This window comes from Grampus griseus (genome assembly GCF_964374135.1).
Source record: "Grampus griseus genome assembly, chromosome: 2".
Classification (NCBI taxonomy): domain Eukaryota; kingdom Metazoa; phylum Chordata; class Mammalia; order Artiodactyla; family Delphinidae; genus Grampus; species Grampus griseus.
Window position 1 is genome coordinate 25319540 of NC_139018.1, and position 13307 is coordinate 25332846.

The following is a 13307-nucleotide window of genomic DNA, read 5'->3' on the forward strand; positions in this document are numbered from 1 at the left end:
CCACAGTACGGTATGAGGAAAAGCTCTAACTAGGGGTTTGGGTTTTTTTTTCCTGAACAGTCAATTTTCTTAAAAAAATTTTTTTACATTTTATTTTATTTTTTTGGCTGCTTCGTATGGCTTCCAGGATCTTAGTTCCCTGACCAGGGATTGAACCCAGGCCCACGGCAGTGAAAGCGTGGAGTCCCAACCACTGGACCGCCAGGGAATTCCCTACATCTTAGTTTATTTCTTTGCAAATTAAAGGTGCATTGAAAAATAAACTAATGAAGAGAAATGAGAGGTCCAGAGCAGGGGTATCCCAGGCTGGGAGCAGGCAAGCCTGGCCACCATCGAGCCTAGCCCTTGTCCGGCCGCAGCCAGGTCAGGTTGGGAGATAACCGTCAGCCACTCTGTCAGTATGAAAGCCTGAGTGGTGTCCTGGCAGGAGAGACTAGCCACCTCTGCCTCTCTCCCCAGCAGCCCCCAGCTTGGAGAGCAGTGTTTCCAGCAGCAGCTCAGAGTGGGATGTGGGCTGGCTCTGTGAGGTACTGCAAGTTGATGGCCAGGCTCCCTACAGAACCATCCAGTGCTGGGGCCTCTCCAGCTGGAAAGGAGGCTGATACCTCTCCCAGGTGTTAATACACTTTACAACTCTGTTCCCAAGCTCATTCATCTCTGATGATGTTCCTCTGTCCACCAAGCGGTCACCAATCATTGCAGGAGAGAGAAAGAACAGTGGAAGCAGAGCAAGAAAGCTAGTCAACCACCCTTAGTGACTCTTGAGTTGGCTATTGACTTCCAGGCCCTAGAAGACTGACCCCTTTTCTGTCTACTGTGTATGGTCTATACCTGACTCCTGTGCACCTGTATGTATGTTTATCCCTAATAGAGGAAGTTGATTACACTGAGATGAATTAGCAGCCCCTCCCCCTGGGATCCCTACTCCTTCCCGCCTGCCCTTCTCTTCTTGGAGGCTGGTCCAAAGGGACACATAATATTGCGAGGGTCTGGGTGGCTCCAAATCCTCCAGCACCAAATCATATACAGTGAACTGAGAAACTCCATTCATTACGACAGGATTAGTTAGAAAAAGGAGGGTAAAGTGAGGGAATAGGGGCACCTTCCAACAGCAGGATGTGATAGAGTGGTCGGATACTTGAGCCCAGAAAAAAGGTGTCTCCTTATTCTTCCCTCTTCCTCCAAAGAGACTGAGGTCAACTTACATAACTTATAAGATATGGAACTGTCCCAATTTCTCTGCTGTCCTGGGGTATCTTCTGGAAGCTGGCCTGGACCCTATGCTGTTTACCCACTTACTATAGCTTGGTAGCTGCCAAATCTCCTTGTGCATATGACAGACAGGGTCCACGTCGGATTCTCCCCCGCCCAGGCTCTTGTCTTCTACTGGGAAGTGTTTGTGTGCATATGACAGACAGGGTCCACGTCGGATTCTCCCCCGCCCAGGCTCTTGTCTTCTGCTGGGAGGTGTTTGTGTGCGTATGACAGACAGGGTCCACGTCGGATTCTCCCCCGCCCAGGCTCTTGTCTTCTACTGGGAAGTGTTTGTGTGCATATGACAGACAGGGTCCACGTCGGATTCTTCCCCGCCCAGGCTCTTGTCTTCTGCTGGGAGGTGTTTGTGTGCGTATGACAGACAGGGTCCACGTCGGATTCTCCCCCGCCCAGGCTCTTGTCTTCTACTGGGAAGTGTTTGTGTGCATATGACAGACAGGGTCCACGTCGGATTCTCCCCCGCTCAGGCTCTTGTCTTCTACTGGGAAGTGTTTGAACAGCATCTCCAGCTTGTCCTCTTATTTCACCATGATAAGCTTCAGGTACCGTCATCTCTGTGCCCTCAAACTATCAATGAGGCCTTGCACCTTGGACAGCAGATTATCCAGAACTGGCAGAACGCTCCAGCCACTGGTGATCTGACTGAAGGAGGAGACGCCGAAGAGCCTCTGGACAACACCCTGCTGGACACTTGTTCCACGCAGAGGAAGAGGTTGAGCCTATTCTCCAGCAAATATTGGGTTGGCCAGAAAGTTTGTTCAAGTTTTTCCATAAGATGTTATGAAAAACGAACGAACTTTTTGGCCAACCCAATATATATCCCCGTTGTTTAGATGCTCTTCAGATGCTCGAACTGCCTGTGGTTCAGTGGTATTCTCAATGGGGAGACTTGGTTAATGGTAGGAGCTGAGGATAGAAGAAGACGTTGGTCTCAGCCATGTCCGTGGAGGTAACTAGCTGTCGGACACAGGCACGGTCATCAGTAGTGACTTCAGCTCCAGGCTGCAGGACGTCACTCTTCAACAAAGAGTTCAGGTAAACTGGGAGTAGCTTCATGTACTCAAGAAGGATCAACTATCCCACAGAGCAGGGGCTGGCACAGTTCTTTCTGTAACAGGCCAAGATCTGGACACACTGAGTGATGAGAGTGTCACAAATAATTTTCACGGGGCTGTTCAGGAGGCCCCGGTATGCAGACTTGGCCATGTAGTTGATGAGCACGTCAGTCTCACAGTTTCAGTACAGATCAGCCAGCTGGATGCAGCAGTTGAGGGCCAGGTTGTGGATGCGGAGCCATCACTGCCCTGCGCAGCTGGTGTAGAGCAGGGCACACTGCAGGAGGGCTCCACTCTCTTCATTGAGCCGGTCGTCGTGCTTGAACTCCACAGTCACCGTCTCGTCCCCATCCAGCCCAGCCAGCTCCACATCTTTTGTGTTGCTCATGTAGAAAGCCCCAAAGAAATCTACAGCACGGATACCAGTGCTTGTCGGGACCCTCTTTACAGCATCAAAGCCAGTGACCTTCTGTACATTCTGACCAGGTCACTAAGGAACTATTCCTGGTCATTCTCCACCTGAAAGCAAGCATATTTATGGACAGAGCCACCACTTAGCTGGGGTATGACAGAGAGCATGGCCACTTCCACATACTGGCTGGGGAAGAGGAAGAGGTCTACACAGCAGCTTTGGGCCACACACTCTTTGGCCAGTGTCTGACAGGCACCTGTCTGAGGCTGTAACAGAGTCTCCTCCTTGTCTGTGTTGATCAACTTCCTGTCGTCTCTGTTCTTCAGTTTCCCTGGGACCTCTGCGATGGGCAGGGAGGTGTGGAACAGAAATAGCTTCCCTGCACACTCAGCAGCCTTCAGAGCCTCCACACCAGCCTGGATAACAGGAGCAAATACTGTCTCCGTCTCCCTTGTGTCTGCAAATGTTTCTGGAATCTGATCCAATAAGCCGGTGATGACTGCCCGAGACTCATTGACGTTGACCAGGAAGCCATCCAGCAGTGGCACAAACATGTCACCCACATCAGATACAACCATCATCTGTGGCTGGGCCAATGAGCTCTTCACATTGTAGAAGCAGAGCACCTTACTATAGGTGACAAAGCCAACGTGAATTGCTGACTTTTCTGCTCTGCCCTCCCTAGGCAGAAAGTCTAACAGTGACTTGAGCTCCTCACAGAGGAGCCTAACAAGACCACTCCTGATGCCATTGTAGGAGACATCAGTCATGAAGATAAGGCAGGAGGGCTGGGGAACTTACTGTTCTTGCAGCAATCTACAGTGGCCAAGAATTCATAAGAGGCCAGGGATAGCTCAGGACGGTCATAAGCATCCACACATTTGCCAGTACGATCCGGATGTTGAAAATACTGGGGGGGAACATCGTTGATACAGCTGCAAAAGCAGCACTGGAAACGCCTCCCTCCCTCAATGAACTGCATGAAGGGGCACATGTATGCTTTGCAGCGATTGCAGCACGAAGGACCAGGTTCCCCGTGGTCAGCAATATATGGTGAAGCCTCCTCTTGGGGCAGGCTTGCCAGCAACTTGATGACAGCTGCCAGGGGCTCCTGAGCCTGCTAGACACTTCAGATGTGCAAGGGATATTATAGGATGTGCATCGGATATATCGGGGGCTTGCATTTCCTTGGTCTCTCACCAGGAAGTTGGTGTTGACTAAGGGTGGCACCTGGCCCCATACACCAGCAACCATTGGCTCTGAACCCTGGTTGTTCCTGTCATCCTCAGCAACCTGAATAGGGCTCGGGATGGCATCAGGGTACAGGCGCTTAGGAGGCAATAGTTGAGGTGTTCCTGGCTGGCTGCCCAAAGTGTCTGCTCCTGGGTAGGGACTTTCATAATTGGGCTGAGGGCCCTGGGCTGGTCCAAAGGAACCATTTTGTTGCAACTGGTAGCCTGGCTGCTGGGAGGAGTGCATAGGTGGTGGTGGTCCTGGGAGCCCAGTCATTTGGGTGCCAGAGGGCAGAGCTTGAGGAGGTGAGGACACATGGTTGGGCTCGCTCCCTGGGGGCCCCCCCAAACTCTGTGCAGGCAGGAGTGGACCAGTCATCAGAGGCATTCAAGGACCCCCTGAAGCTGGGATATGAAGCTGGAGGCCTGTGGTGGGACAGATTGCTGGGAAGGCTGGGCCCCAGGATGACCCTGGGCCTGGCTAAGGGGAGAGGCCTGGCCCTGAGGGTAGGAGCCATGCAGACCGGTGTTAGGGAAACTTCCTGAGGTTGAGGCAAGTGGTGTTGGCGGACCATAGGCTAGACCCAGAGCGGGAGGCTCTGGGGCCACAGCACCACTGATCTGCATTCTGGCCAGCTGAGCAGTCACCTTTGTACTTGTCAGGGGAGGGCCATAGGGCTGAAGCACAGCTGGCTGGCGGACCACGGGAGCCAGTGGGACTAATCCAAATGGCTGAGACCTAGGGAGCCTCTGCATCTGAACAGTGGAGCTTGGCCCATTCTGTACCTCTCCTTGGCCAAACTGGCCATATGCTGTCTGGCCACAAGGGCCCTGTGTTGTTGAGGCTGGAGGTGCCCCTGGAGAAGGTGGGACTCTTGAAACACCTGGGGGAGGGGTTTGCCCATAGCCTGGCACTGGGCCACTGGAGGCTCCACAGGGGGTGGGGCTGTGGGTCCTGGTTGCCCACCACAGCCAGATTGATGACACCCTGGGTGGACAGGCTGAGGCTCCCCAAATGGCAGCACAGGTGGGGCTGACTGACTTGGTTCCACCCGGCTCCAGATCCAGGTTCGACTTCATTCCTAATGTCAAGGCTCCCAGGCTCCACTTCCAGTTCCCTTAAAATCTTGTATTAAGGCTTCCCTGGTGGCGCAGTGGTTGACAGTCAGCCTGCCGATGCAGGGGACACGGGTTCGTGCCCTGGTCCGGGAAGATCCCACATGCTGCGGAGTGGCTGGGCCCGTGAGCCATGGCCGCTGAGCCTGTGTGTCCGGAGCCTGTGTTCCGCAATGGGAGAGGCCACAACAGTGAGAGGCCCGCGTACCGCAAAAAAAAAAAAAAAATCTTATATTAAATAGTCTATTACTTGCCCTTTAGTTTGTGATTTTTCTACTGTGAAAAGTTAGTCTTGTTTAACGGTTATGAGCATATTCTCTGTAGTTAGATGAGCTTAGCAGACAGATACTGTCTGAATTTTGATTTGAGGCATTATATTGCCCTTTTTAAAAAAAAATACTAGTTCTGACTTTTTTTCTCTTTTGGCTCTATCTTCATGGGTATTATTGAGAACCTGGGAAGAGGTTAGTTATAGCGGGCAATTAGAATCTGATGTCCCTTAATATAGGGAAGTAAGTACTTAGGATTTTGAACCAGGTATCCCTTATCCTAGATAAGACAGTCAACAATATTCCAAATGCACAAAATTGACAAAGTGGGGAGCCATTTTTTAAAATTTGCTAAAGACGTAAAAGTTTGCAGGCTATGCCAACATATAAAAACCTGTTCAGTAAGTGCAGAAAAGAAGTTCTAAGAATTTTAACATAGAGTCTGTATCTGTTAAATTTCTTTCAGTTGATAGCAACTGACTCTAGCTAAACAAAAAGGTGATTTGTTGCAAGGATGATAGGTATACAACAAAAGAAAAGGAAAAAGTAGGGAGGAATTGATGAACAACTCAGAAAAGGTAAAATGGCAGGAAATAACACAGCGCTTGACACCTTGGCAACAGGAGTTTATGGACCTTTTCTCCAGGATGTTGGCAGTCCAGTGTCCTTCAGACTCCTTCCCCACTGAAATTTTAAATCCCCACAAGAGAGGGTTGTTGGGTTCATTTTGGCATAGGTGCCTACTGCTGTGCCAGTCAGTTATGACCCAGGAAATCGGTCATATTGCACAGATGTGACCACCAGGGACCCACCCCTGGTATAAGGGAGTATTCCCAGAGAAGGGAGACTGATGCAAACTGGGTTGCCTTTCCAGTTCATGTCAACTACAAAGCCAAAGTGGAGGGCACGGTGTTACAGGCCTAGAACATGTTAGAAGTGGAACAGAGCTCAGAAAAAGACGTGGAATTTGTGGCAGAGCTGCACTGGTACGCCAATCTCCTATTACATCCGTCTGTCATACCTTGATGCTTATCTAGAGATAGGGAAGTGCTACAGAGCTGTGAGTGGCAAGTGAAAATAATAACTCCTGTGCAGAACATCACTGCCCAGAGTGCACAGGATGACACTGACTGAAATCCTGCAGTGCATATATACTTGGAGGTCTGCATTTTTGAGTTTTCAGTAGGAATATGGTAATGTCAAAATATAGGTTTTTTTCACAGCTGGCTTTGGAAGCACTCCTTAGTCCATTCCATACGAGATACTTACCCACAAAAATTCGGGAACTTATCCTGATTGCAAGAAAAAATGTGGACTCCCAACTTTTCAAAATTTGCCTGCCAAGAAAATGAAGACACTTCTGGAAATATATGTTCAGAGTGTGGCACAGCTTGTGTGATGGGCATGAAGCTCCAAACTATTTTCTCTAGTATGAGTGGTAGGCAGTAGTGAGAGGCTAGTATATTTTCAGTAAAATTCCAATAAAGAACCATTTCAGCAGAACTTATTTTAAGGAACAACACAGCGTATCACTGGAAATGAATAGGGTTCATTTAAAGGAAAAGACATAACAGTCCTTTGATTGCTGATGCATAATGGGTGGTTCATATTGGACATTAATTTTTAAAATAATGTCCCAAGCTGTCTACCAGTTGGGCAGGTTCTGTTGTGATAGGCAGGTTCTGTCATCCTGCTGTCACATTAAGCGGGAATGTGTTTATTTGCTTTAAAAAATCATGCTTATGTGATTTTGTATCTATGTCAGGAATGTAAGCTTCTGTTTTCCAATAATTACTTCCCCAAAATTGCATAGTTACTTTGTGTCCTTTCATGGGATTCTTGAAACCTCTGCTCAGGATTATTCCTTCTAAGTCATTTTACAGAGTAATGAAAACCCCCTTTTTTTTTTCTTTTCTGAAACTAAAGAGAGAATACAATACATTTTCCAGGACTTTCTTTTGCTGCAAAGGACACTCTTAGGACGATTAGCGGAATCTAAATAAAGTACGTATTAGTATTCTAGCAATTTCCTGATTTTGATCATTGTTCTGTAGTTATGTAAAAGAATATCTTTGTTTTTAGAAATATGCACTGAAGTATTAAAAGATAAAGGTGCAGCATAACTGCAGCTGACTCACAGATGGTTCATGGAGAAATTCTCCATCGTTCTGTCTCTCTCCACACACACACACACACACGCACACACACACACACACACACACACACACTCTCTCTCTCTCTCTCTCTCTCTCTCTCTCTCACTTATTTTTTCCTGAACCAATTGAGGGTAGGATATGTGCATTATGTCTCTTTACCTCTGTCTTAGTTCAGGCTGCTATAACAAAATACCATAGATGGGGTGGCTTAAACAACAGATATTTATTTCTCACGATTCTGGAGGCTGGTAAGTCCAAGATCAGAGGTGCTGGCAGGTTCAGTTCTTTGCGAGAACCCTCTTCCTGGCTTGTAGACAGCCACTTTCTCATAGTATGCTCACATGGCCTTTCCTCAGTGGAGATCTCTGTCTTCTCTTCTTATTAGAGCACTAATCACATCGAGAGGGTCCCACCCTCATCACCTAAACGTAATTATCTCCCAAAGGCCCAACCTTCAAATACCTTCACACTGGGGGTTTAGGGCTTTAACATATGAATGGGGTTAGAGACACAAACACTCAGCCTCTAACATTCTGCCCATGGCCCTCCTAAAAGTCATGTTTTATGGTGTGTGCTTAGTCGACTTTAAAAAAATTTCTTCCTTTGCCTTTTTTTTTTCCTTCTTCATTTTCTAGAAAAAATATTACTGTTCAGGCAAATGTGTCTTGGTATTCATTGGTGTTCTTAAACTTCTCTTGAATAATAATACAGAGTGTCACACTCGTGTCTGCTTAATGTGAAATTTTTTGACCTGGAGGGAGTGATATGCTAATATTTTTCTTGATTGCCTTGTCGACAGTGTAATTCTCAAGTTAGAGTGACTGAAAGGCCTCTTAAGAGCCCTCTTGCATGGTGAATCCGGAATATGAAATATTCTGTAAGGGTTTGTAGACTGTGTTTGTTTAGAGTGAACTTGATCTCCAGTCCAGTTGAGACTAGAAGGTATCAGATATGGGTTCTAGAAATGTTCTAATATTAATTGTATAATCATCATAAGTTAACCCCTTCTGTGACAGAGCAAAGAGCATAATGTGTATTTTCATTTACAAATACTTGTTGAGCTCCTATAAGGTGCCACTTTCTGTAATACTAATAGTAATAAAAGGAAACGTTATTATTTTTCCTTTTTTTTTTTGGCCAGTCCACGCAGCTTGCAGGATCTTAGTTCCCCAACCAGGGATCAAACCCATGCCCTTGGCAGTGAAAGCTCGGAGTCTAACCACTGGACTGCCAGGGAGTTCCCAAAAGGAAACATTATTGAGTACTTATTATTTGTTAGCACTTAATAAATACTATCCTGAGTGCTAGTTGTGCAGTGAACAAAATAAGCCTGGTGCTTTCCCTTATAGAATATTATACACGTATAAGATGGTAATACCATTATTTTTATTTGAATCATGTCAGAGATAGCATTTAGCATCTGCATTTGAAGATCAAGTAATTTTGTTTTCTCTAAGACTTTTTCACCTATCAGAAGTTTGCATGTCAGTTGGTCTGTCCATTCTGACTCTGTGAATGATCATAGTGAACTGTGCTTTGAGGCCACATTGTAAAAGTTACTTCATAGTTGAATCTCAGTTCCTTAAAATGCATTTAATTTTATTAAGTGAGGCTATGATAGAATCACACAATATTTAAAAGCAAACTAATGATTTAACTTTCTCCTTCCTAGTCAGTCCAACCAACTGTATAAATATACTTGGTCTTGCTGGTTTGGGTGTGTCTGAAATAAAGGTGGATCTCCTTTTAAAGAGATCCACCCACAGCATTCCTGGCATATAAATCTGCCACACGTTTGTTAGAGACTTAGGAGCTCTGAAAATTGCCTTACCTTTTACTAGTATGTTCAGTTGAGAGAAAATAGTGTAAACAATTTCAGAGTTACAGTGAGTTGGGTACTGGTGTGTTCTTATGGCAAAGTATTTTTAGATATAGTTTTTTAAAAAGATAATCAGGGGCTTCCCTGGAGGTGCAGTGGTTAAGAATCCGCCTGCCAGTGCAGGGGACATGGGTTCAAGCCCTGGTCCGGGAAAATCCCACATGCCACAGAGCAGCTAAGCCCATGTGGCACAACTACTGAGCCTGCACCCTAGAGCCCGTGAGCCACAACTACTGAGCCCACATGCCACAGCTACTGAAGCCCGCATACTTAGAGCCCGCGCTCGGCAACAAGAGAAGCCACCGCGATGAGAAGGCCGCACACTGCAGGGAAGACCCAGTGCAGCCCAAAATAAATAAATAAAATAAATAAATTTATTAAAAAACAAGATAATCAGAATGTTATTTTTCTTGTGTTTTAAGTGCTCTTGATTTTGCTTTTTCCAGGTTAATTGCTTGCTTACATGTTATTACTAATTTTTAAACAATTTTCTATATTCAGATATTGGTTCATTTTTAGCTATTCTGTTCTAAACACATTACAACTTTGCTCCTGCATGAAAGTTTAAGCAGTAAATGTTAGCACAGAATTCCACCACTGGGGAAGAGATTGATGAAGACCTAAGTCAGTTTTATGAATAGTTTTCAGAGGTTCTTTAGGCCATCAAATTGAATCATTACCAACAGATTTCATGTATCATGCCTATCCAAGTGTCTTTCCTTTGTCAAATACAGTAATTTGTTTCCAAACTGTTCTAACTTGTAGCATTCTAGTAGCTTTCCCAAACTAATATTTAGCTCTTCGATCAGGTTGCCTGAGAGGCCAAGAAAGAATCTTTTATTCCTTTCGAATTCTTCTTAACTCTAGTACAGTGCTCAGTAGAAAATACGTTCCTGGTAAATTGTGACTGACCATCCTCACAGCAATGTGTTGTTTCAGAGTTAAGATTAAAGTTGACGCAGAAACTACTTTAGTGGAATTTTTCTGTAAGACAACATTTCCATTAAAATTGACCAAAGAGTAAACAGCTTTCAGCTATGAGATCAAAGTACAGTACCTTGGTGTTTGTATGTTAAAATTTGGATATCCCTAAAGAGGAAAGTAGGGATAATCTTATGTTTGGAAAAGGTCACTTGGTCAAGATGAAGGAGGACAGAATGATTTCAGGACTGTTAGTGATCACTCTAACAGTTTTTCCCCTTGTGTTGGATTTCACTTTCTTCCTGCGTTATACAGTGCTGGATCACTTAATGTAAGCGTTTTATTTTTGTGAATAATTTATTTGTGTTACCACTGACAACAAAGCTGGTATAAACTATGTGTTTCCATAGATGCCTAGTGCTAATAATTATTTGAAATGCTGTGGCTCGGTGGCTTTAAGAATATTTAGCAGTAAAACATTTACAAATATTTTATTTTATTCTAAAACTGAATTTACTTTCGATTATTTGTAAGCTAATATACTATTTTCAGGATAGGCTTTCTCTTTGTTTTATATTTTTTATTTTCTTCATTAGGACAAAGAAAATTATGCATTCTCTAAGCATAGCATTCTAGGATCTCTTGCATAAAATCAAGTGATAGAAATCAGTGTTAAGTGTTGTTCTTACACAGTCCTTCTCCCCTTGCTTTTCTTTGCTGTTCATCTGAAGTATGTATAACTTAAAACTTATTTCCACAGAAAAAAATTAGGCCCCTCTTAGAACTTAGCAGATGTTTGGTAGTGGTGGTGGGGGGGGTTGACAATTACTTAGAGAATTCTGAAGGTATGCAAATCTGTAAGGACTCAGATTTTAAGTAGCACTCTTTTTGTTACCATGACTGAAAGAAACATTTTTAACCTCCCTTTTAGATACATCATGTTACACAAAATGGAGGACTATATAAAAGACCGTTTAATGAAGGTTTTGAAGAGACGCCAATGCTGGTTGCTGTGCTTACTTATGTGGGGTATGGTGTCCTCACTCTCTTTGGATATCTTCGAGATTTCTTAAGGCATTGGAGAATTGAAAAGTGTCACCATGCAACAGAAAGAGAAGAACAAAAGGTAATTGTTAGTCTTTGATTCTGTAAATGGAAGCCTCTTATCTTGCGGTTTTCACTCATTTTTTTCTTTAGATATTTGGGTATACATTAAAATAAAAAATATTCTAGATGCAGTTAAATGAAAACATTCCACAAGGGAAGCTAAAAACAAGGGTAAAGCCATGGAGAAACCAAAGCATTTAACATGTTTTAATTTAATCATCACAAGAATCTATTCTTATTTTATGGACAAGAAAGCTAAAGTTCACAGGTTAAGTAACATTTCCCAAAGATGCCTAATGTCAGAGCTGGTATGTGGACACAGTTCTGTGAAGAGCCAGAAGCCATGTCCTTTCTGTTCACAATACCATACTGTATCCCAAGTTGTGTCTACAGTCTTCTGGAAAGATTGTGTTCTTCAGAACTCATGTTGTGTTTTCACATAGGCACATTACACATACATGTCTGGTTCATAGATCGCCTCTTCTCTACGAAAAAACAAGCCCTGAAGCAGAATTTGGCTGAGCTACTCTGTTTCTGTGGAAAACTATCTTGTTTTAGTAATGGTAAACAGATGATACTGATTGTCTCTGGGGAGGAGGACGGCATTCACCTCACTTCACTTTTCTCTGCATACTCCTTTGTGCCTCTAGAGTTTTGTACAGTATACATGTATTATCTACTCTTTAAAAAAAATAGTTGTAAGTCAACTGTACTCCAATAAGGTTAACGAAAATAAAACAACCTAATTTGTCTTGGACTAAGGAACACTATGTTCTTTCCCAAACCAAAATATTTCTTTATGGGCATTTTTTTTAATGCTTTAAATTTTATTATTTAAAATGATAAAAGATTTTCTTTATCCCATAATAAAGTTTTTTTTTCATTAAAAAAATAAATTAGAGTGAAAAATGCCTGATTTTATGAAAAACAAACTTGTTTGTTCTTGGCATGTGAAGTATGGGGAGGGTTGTCCTCTAGCCCAGGGAATGCACTAGATTAGAGAAGGGATTCAGAAGTTAGAAATTTTTTGTCTATCATACGTCTCACTTTCATGGGACATTAGAGGAGAGAGGCAGATGTGGTGGCATTAAGATCAACACTGAGAGGGGAGCCAGTAAACACTGGGAATGGATGATGGAGACATGGGAAGGGGGAGAAAGCACCAAGAAACATGGGAAAGGAAAGGACCTCATCGTCTACTAGGAAGCCAAAACCAATCAGCATAGGGATTGAGGATCCTGAAGCTGGGAGAACTGAGGATCCAGGTGTTCTCCTCTCATCTCAACCATTCTGCACCCTTCACAGCCCTGGTACCACAAGTTGGCCCTCTTTCTCATTGCCCTGAAATGCCTACAAGTTCATTTCATTAAGAAGGTATGTTTTGGATAACTAATAAGAACCTGCTGTATATATATTTAAAAAAAAGATATTTTTTTGCTAAAACAAGCAAAGCCCTGCATTCAGAACTTGGTCCAGTAGGCGAAACTAATTTTCATCATTGAAAAAAAATTAAATTTCTTTGATTCACTTTTTTCTACCCCTGTACATCCCAAACAGATTTCCTGGTAGGGTGCGTCCACAATATGTTGATTTTTTTACATCCCTTAGGCATGGCCTACTTACTATAGGTTATTAGCTTACTATGTACTTACTGTGTTGTACAGTATTACAATGATTTGTGTACAAACCAATATCTTCCTGCTAGACTGAGGTGATGGTGGCTGTGACTGATGGGGGCTAAAGTTTTATTCGTATATTCAAACTAGAAAGTCTTTATATACAGGGACCTCTCACAGTGTCTAAACACTATAGAGACCTAATAATTGACATGTAGAGATGGGGGTGGGGGGGAGTGCTGACTGTGGTGTAGACAGCGTTCCTGCTG

The 13307-nt window shown here is 44.0% G+C and overlaps 1 protein-coding gene and 1 pseudogene across 3 annotated transcripts in view; one reads left to right on the forward strand and one right to left on the reverse strand.

Moving 5' to 3' along the window:
- The window catches only part of SPTLC2 (serine palmitoyltransferase long chain base subunit 2), a 113217-nt gene that overhangs the window by 15645 nt on the left and 84265 nt on the right, over positions 1 to 13307 (forward strand). For both annotated transcript variants that reach the window (XM_082647341.1, XM_082647342.1), the window contains exon 2: positions 11247 to 11441. In XM_082647341.1, the coding sequence (XP_082503467.1) occupies positions 11247 to 11441 (195 nt within the window). The remainder of the gene's footprint in view (positions 1 to 11246; positions 11442 to 13307) is intronic.
- LOC309818478 (protein transport protein Sec24C-like) lies at positions 1680 to 7523 on the reverse strand (annotated as a pseudogene). The gene is made up of 4 exons: positions 7498 to 7523; positions 4623 to 5030; positions 2073 to 4326; positions 1680 to 1994 (listed from the first exon to the last, which is right to left on the reverse strand). The product of its transcript is annotated as a protein transport protein Sec24C-like (transcript).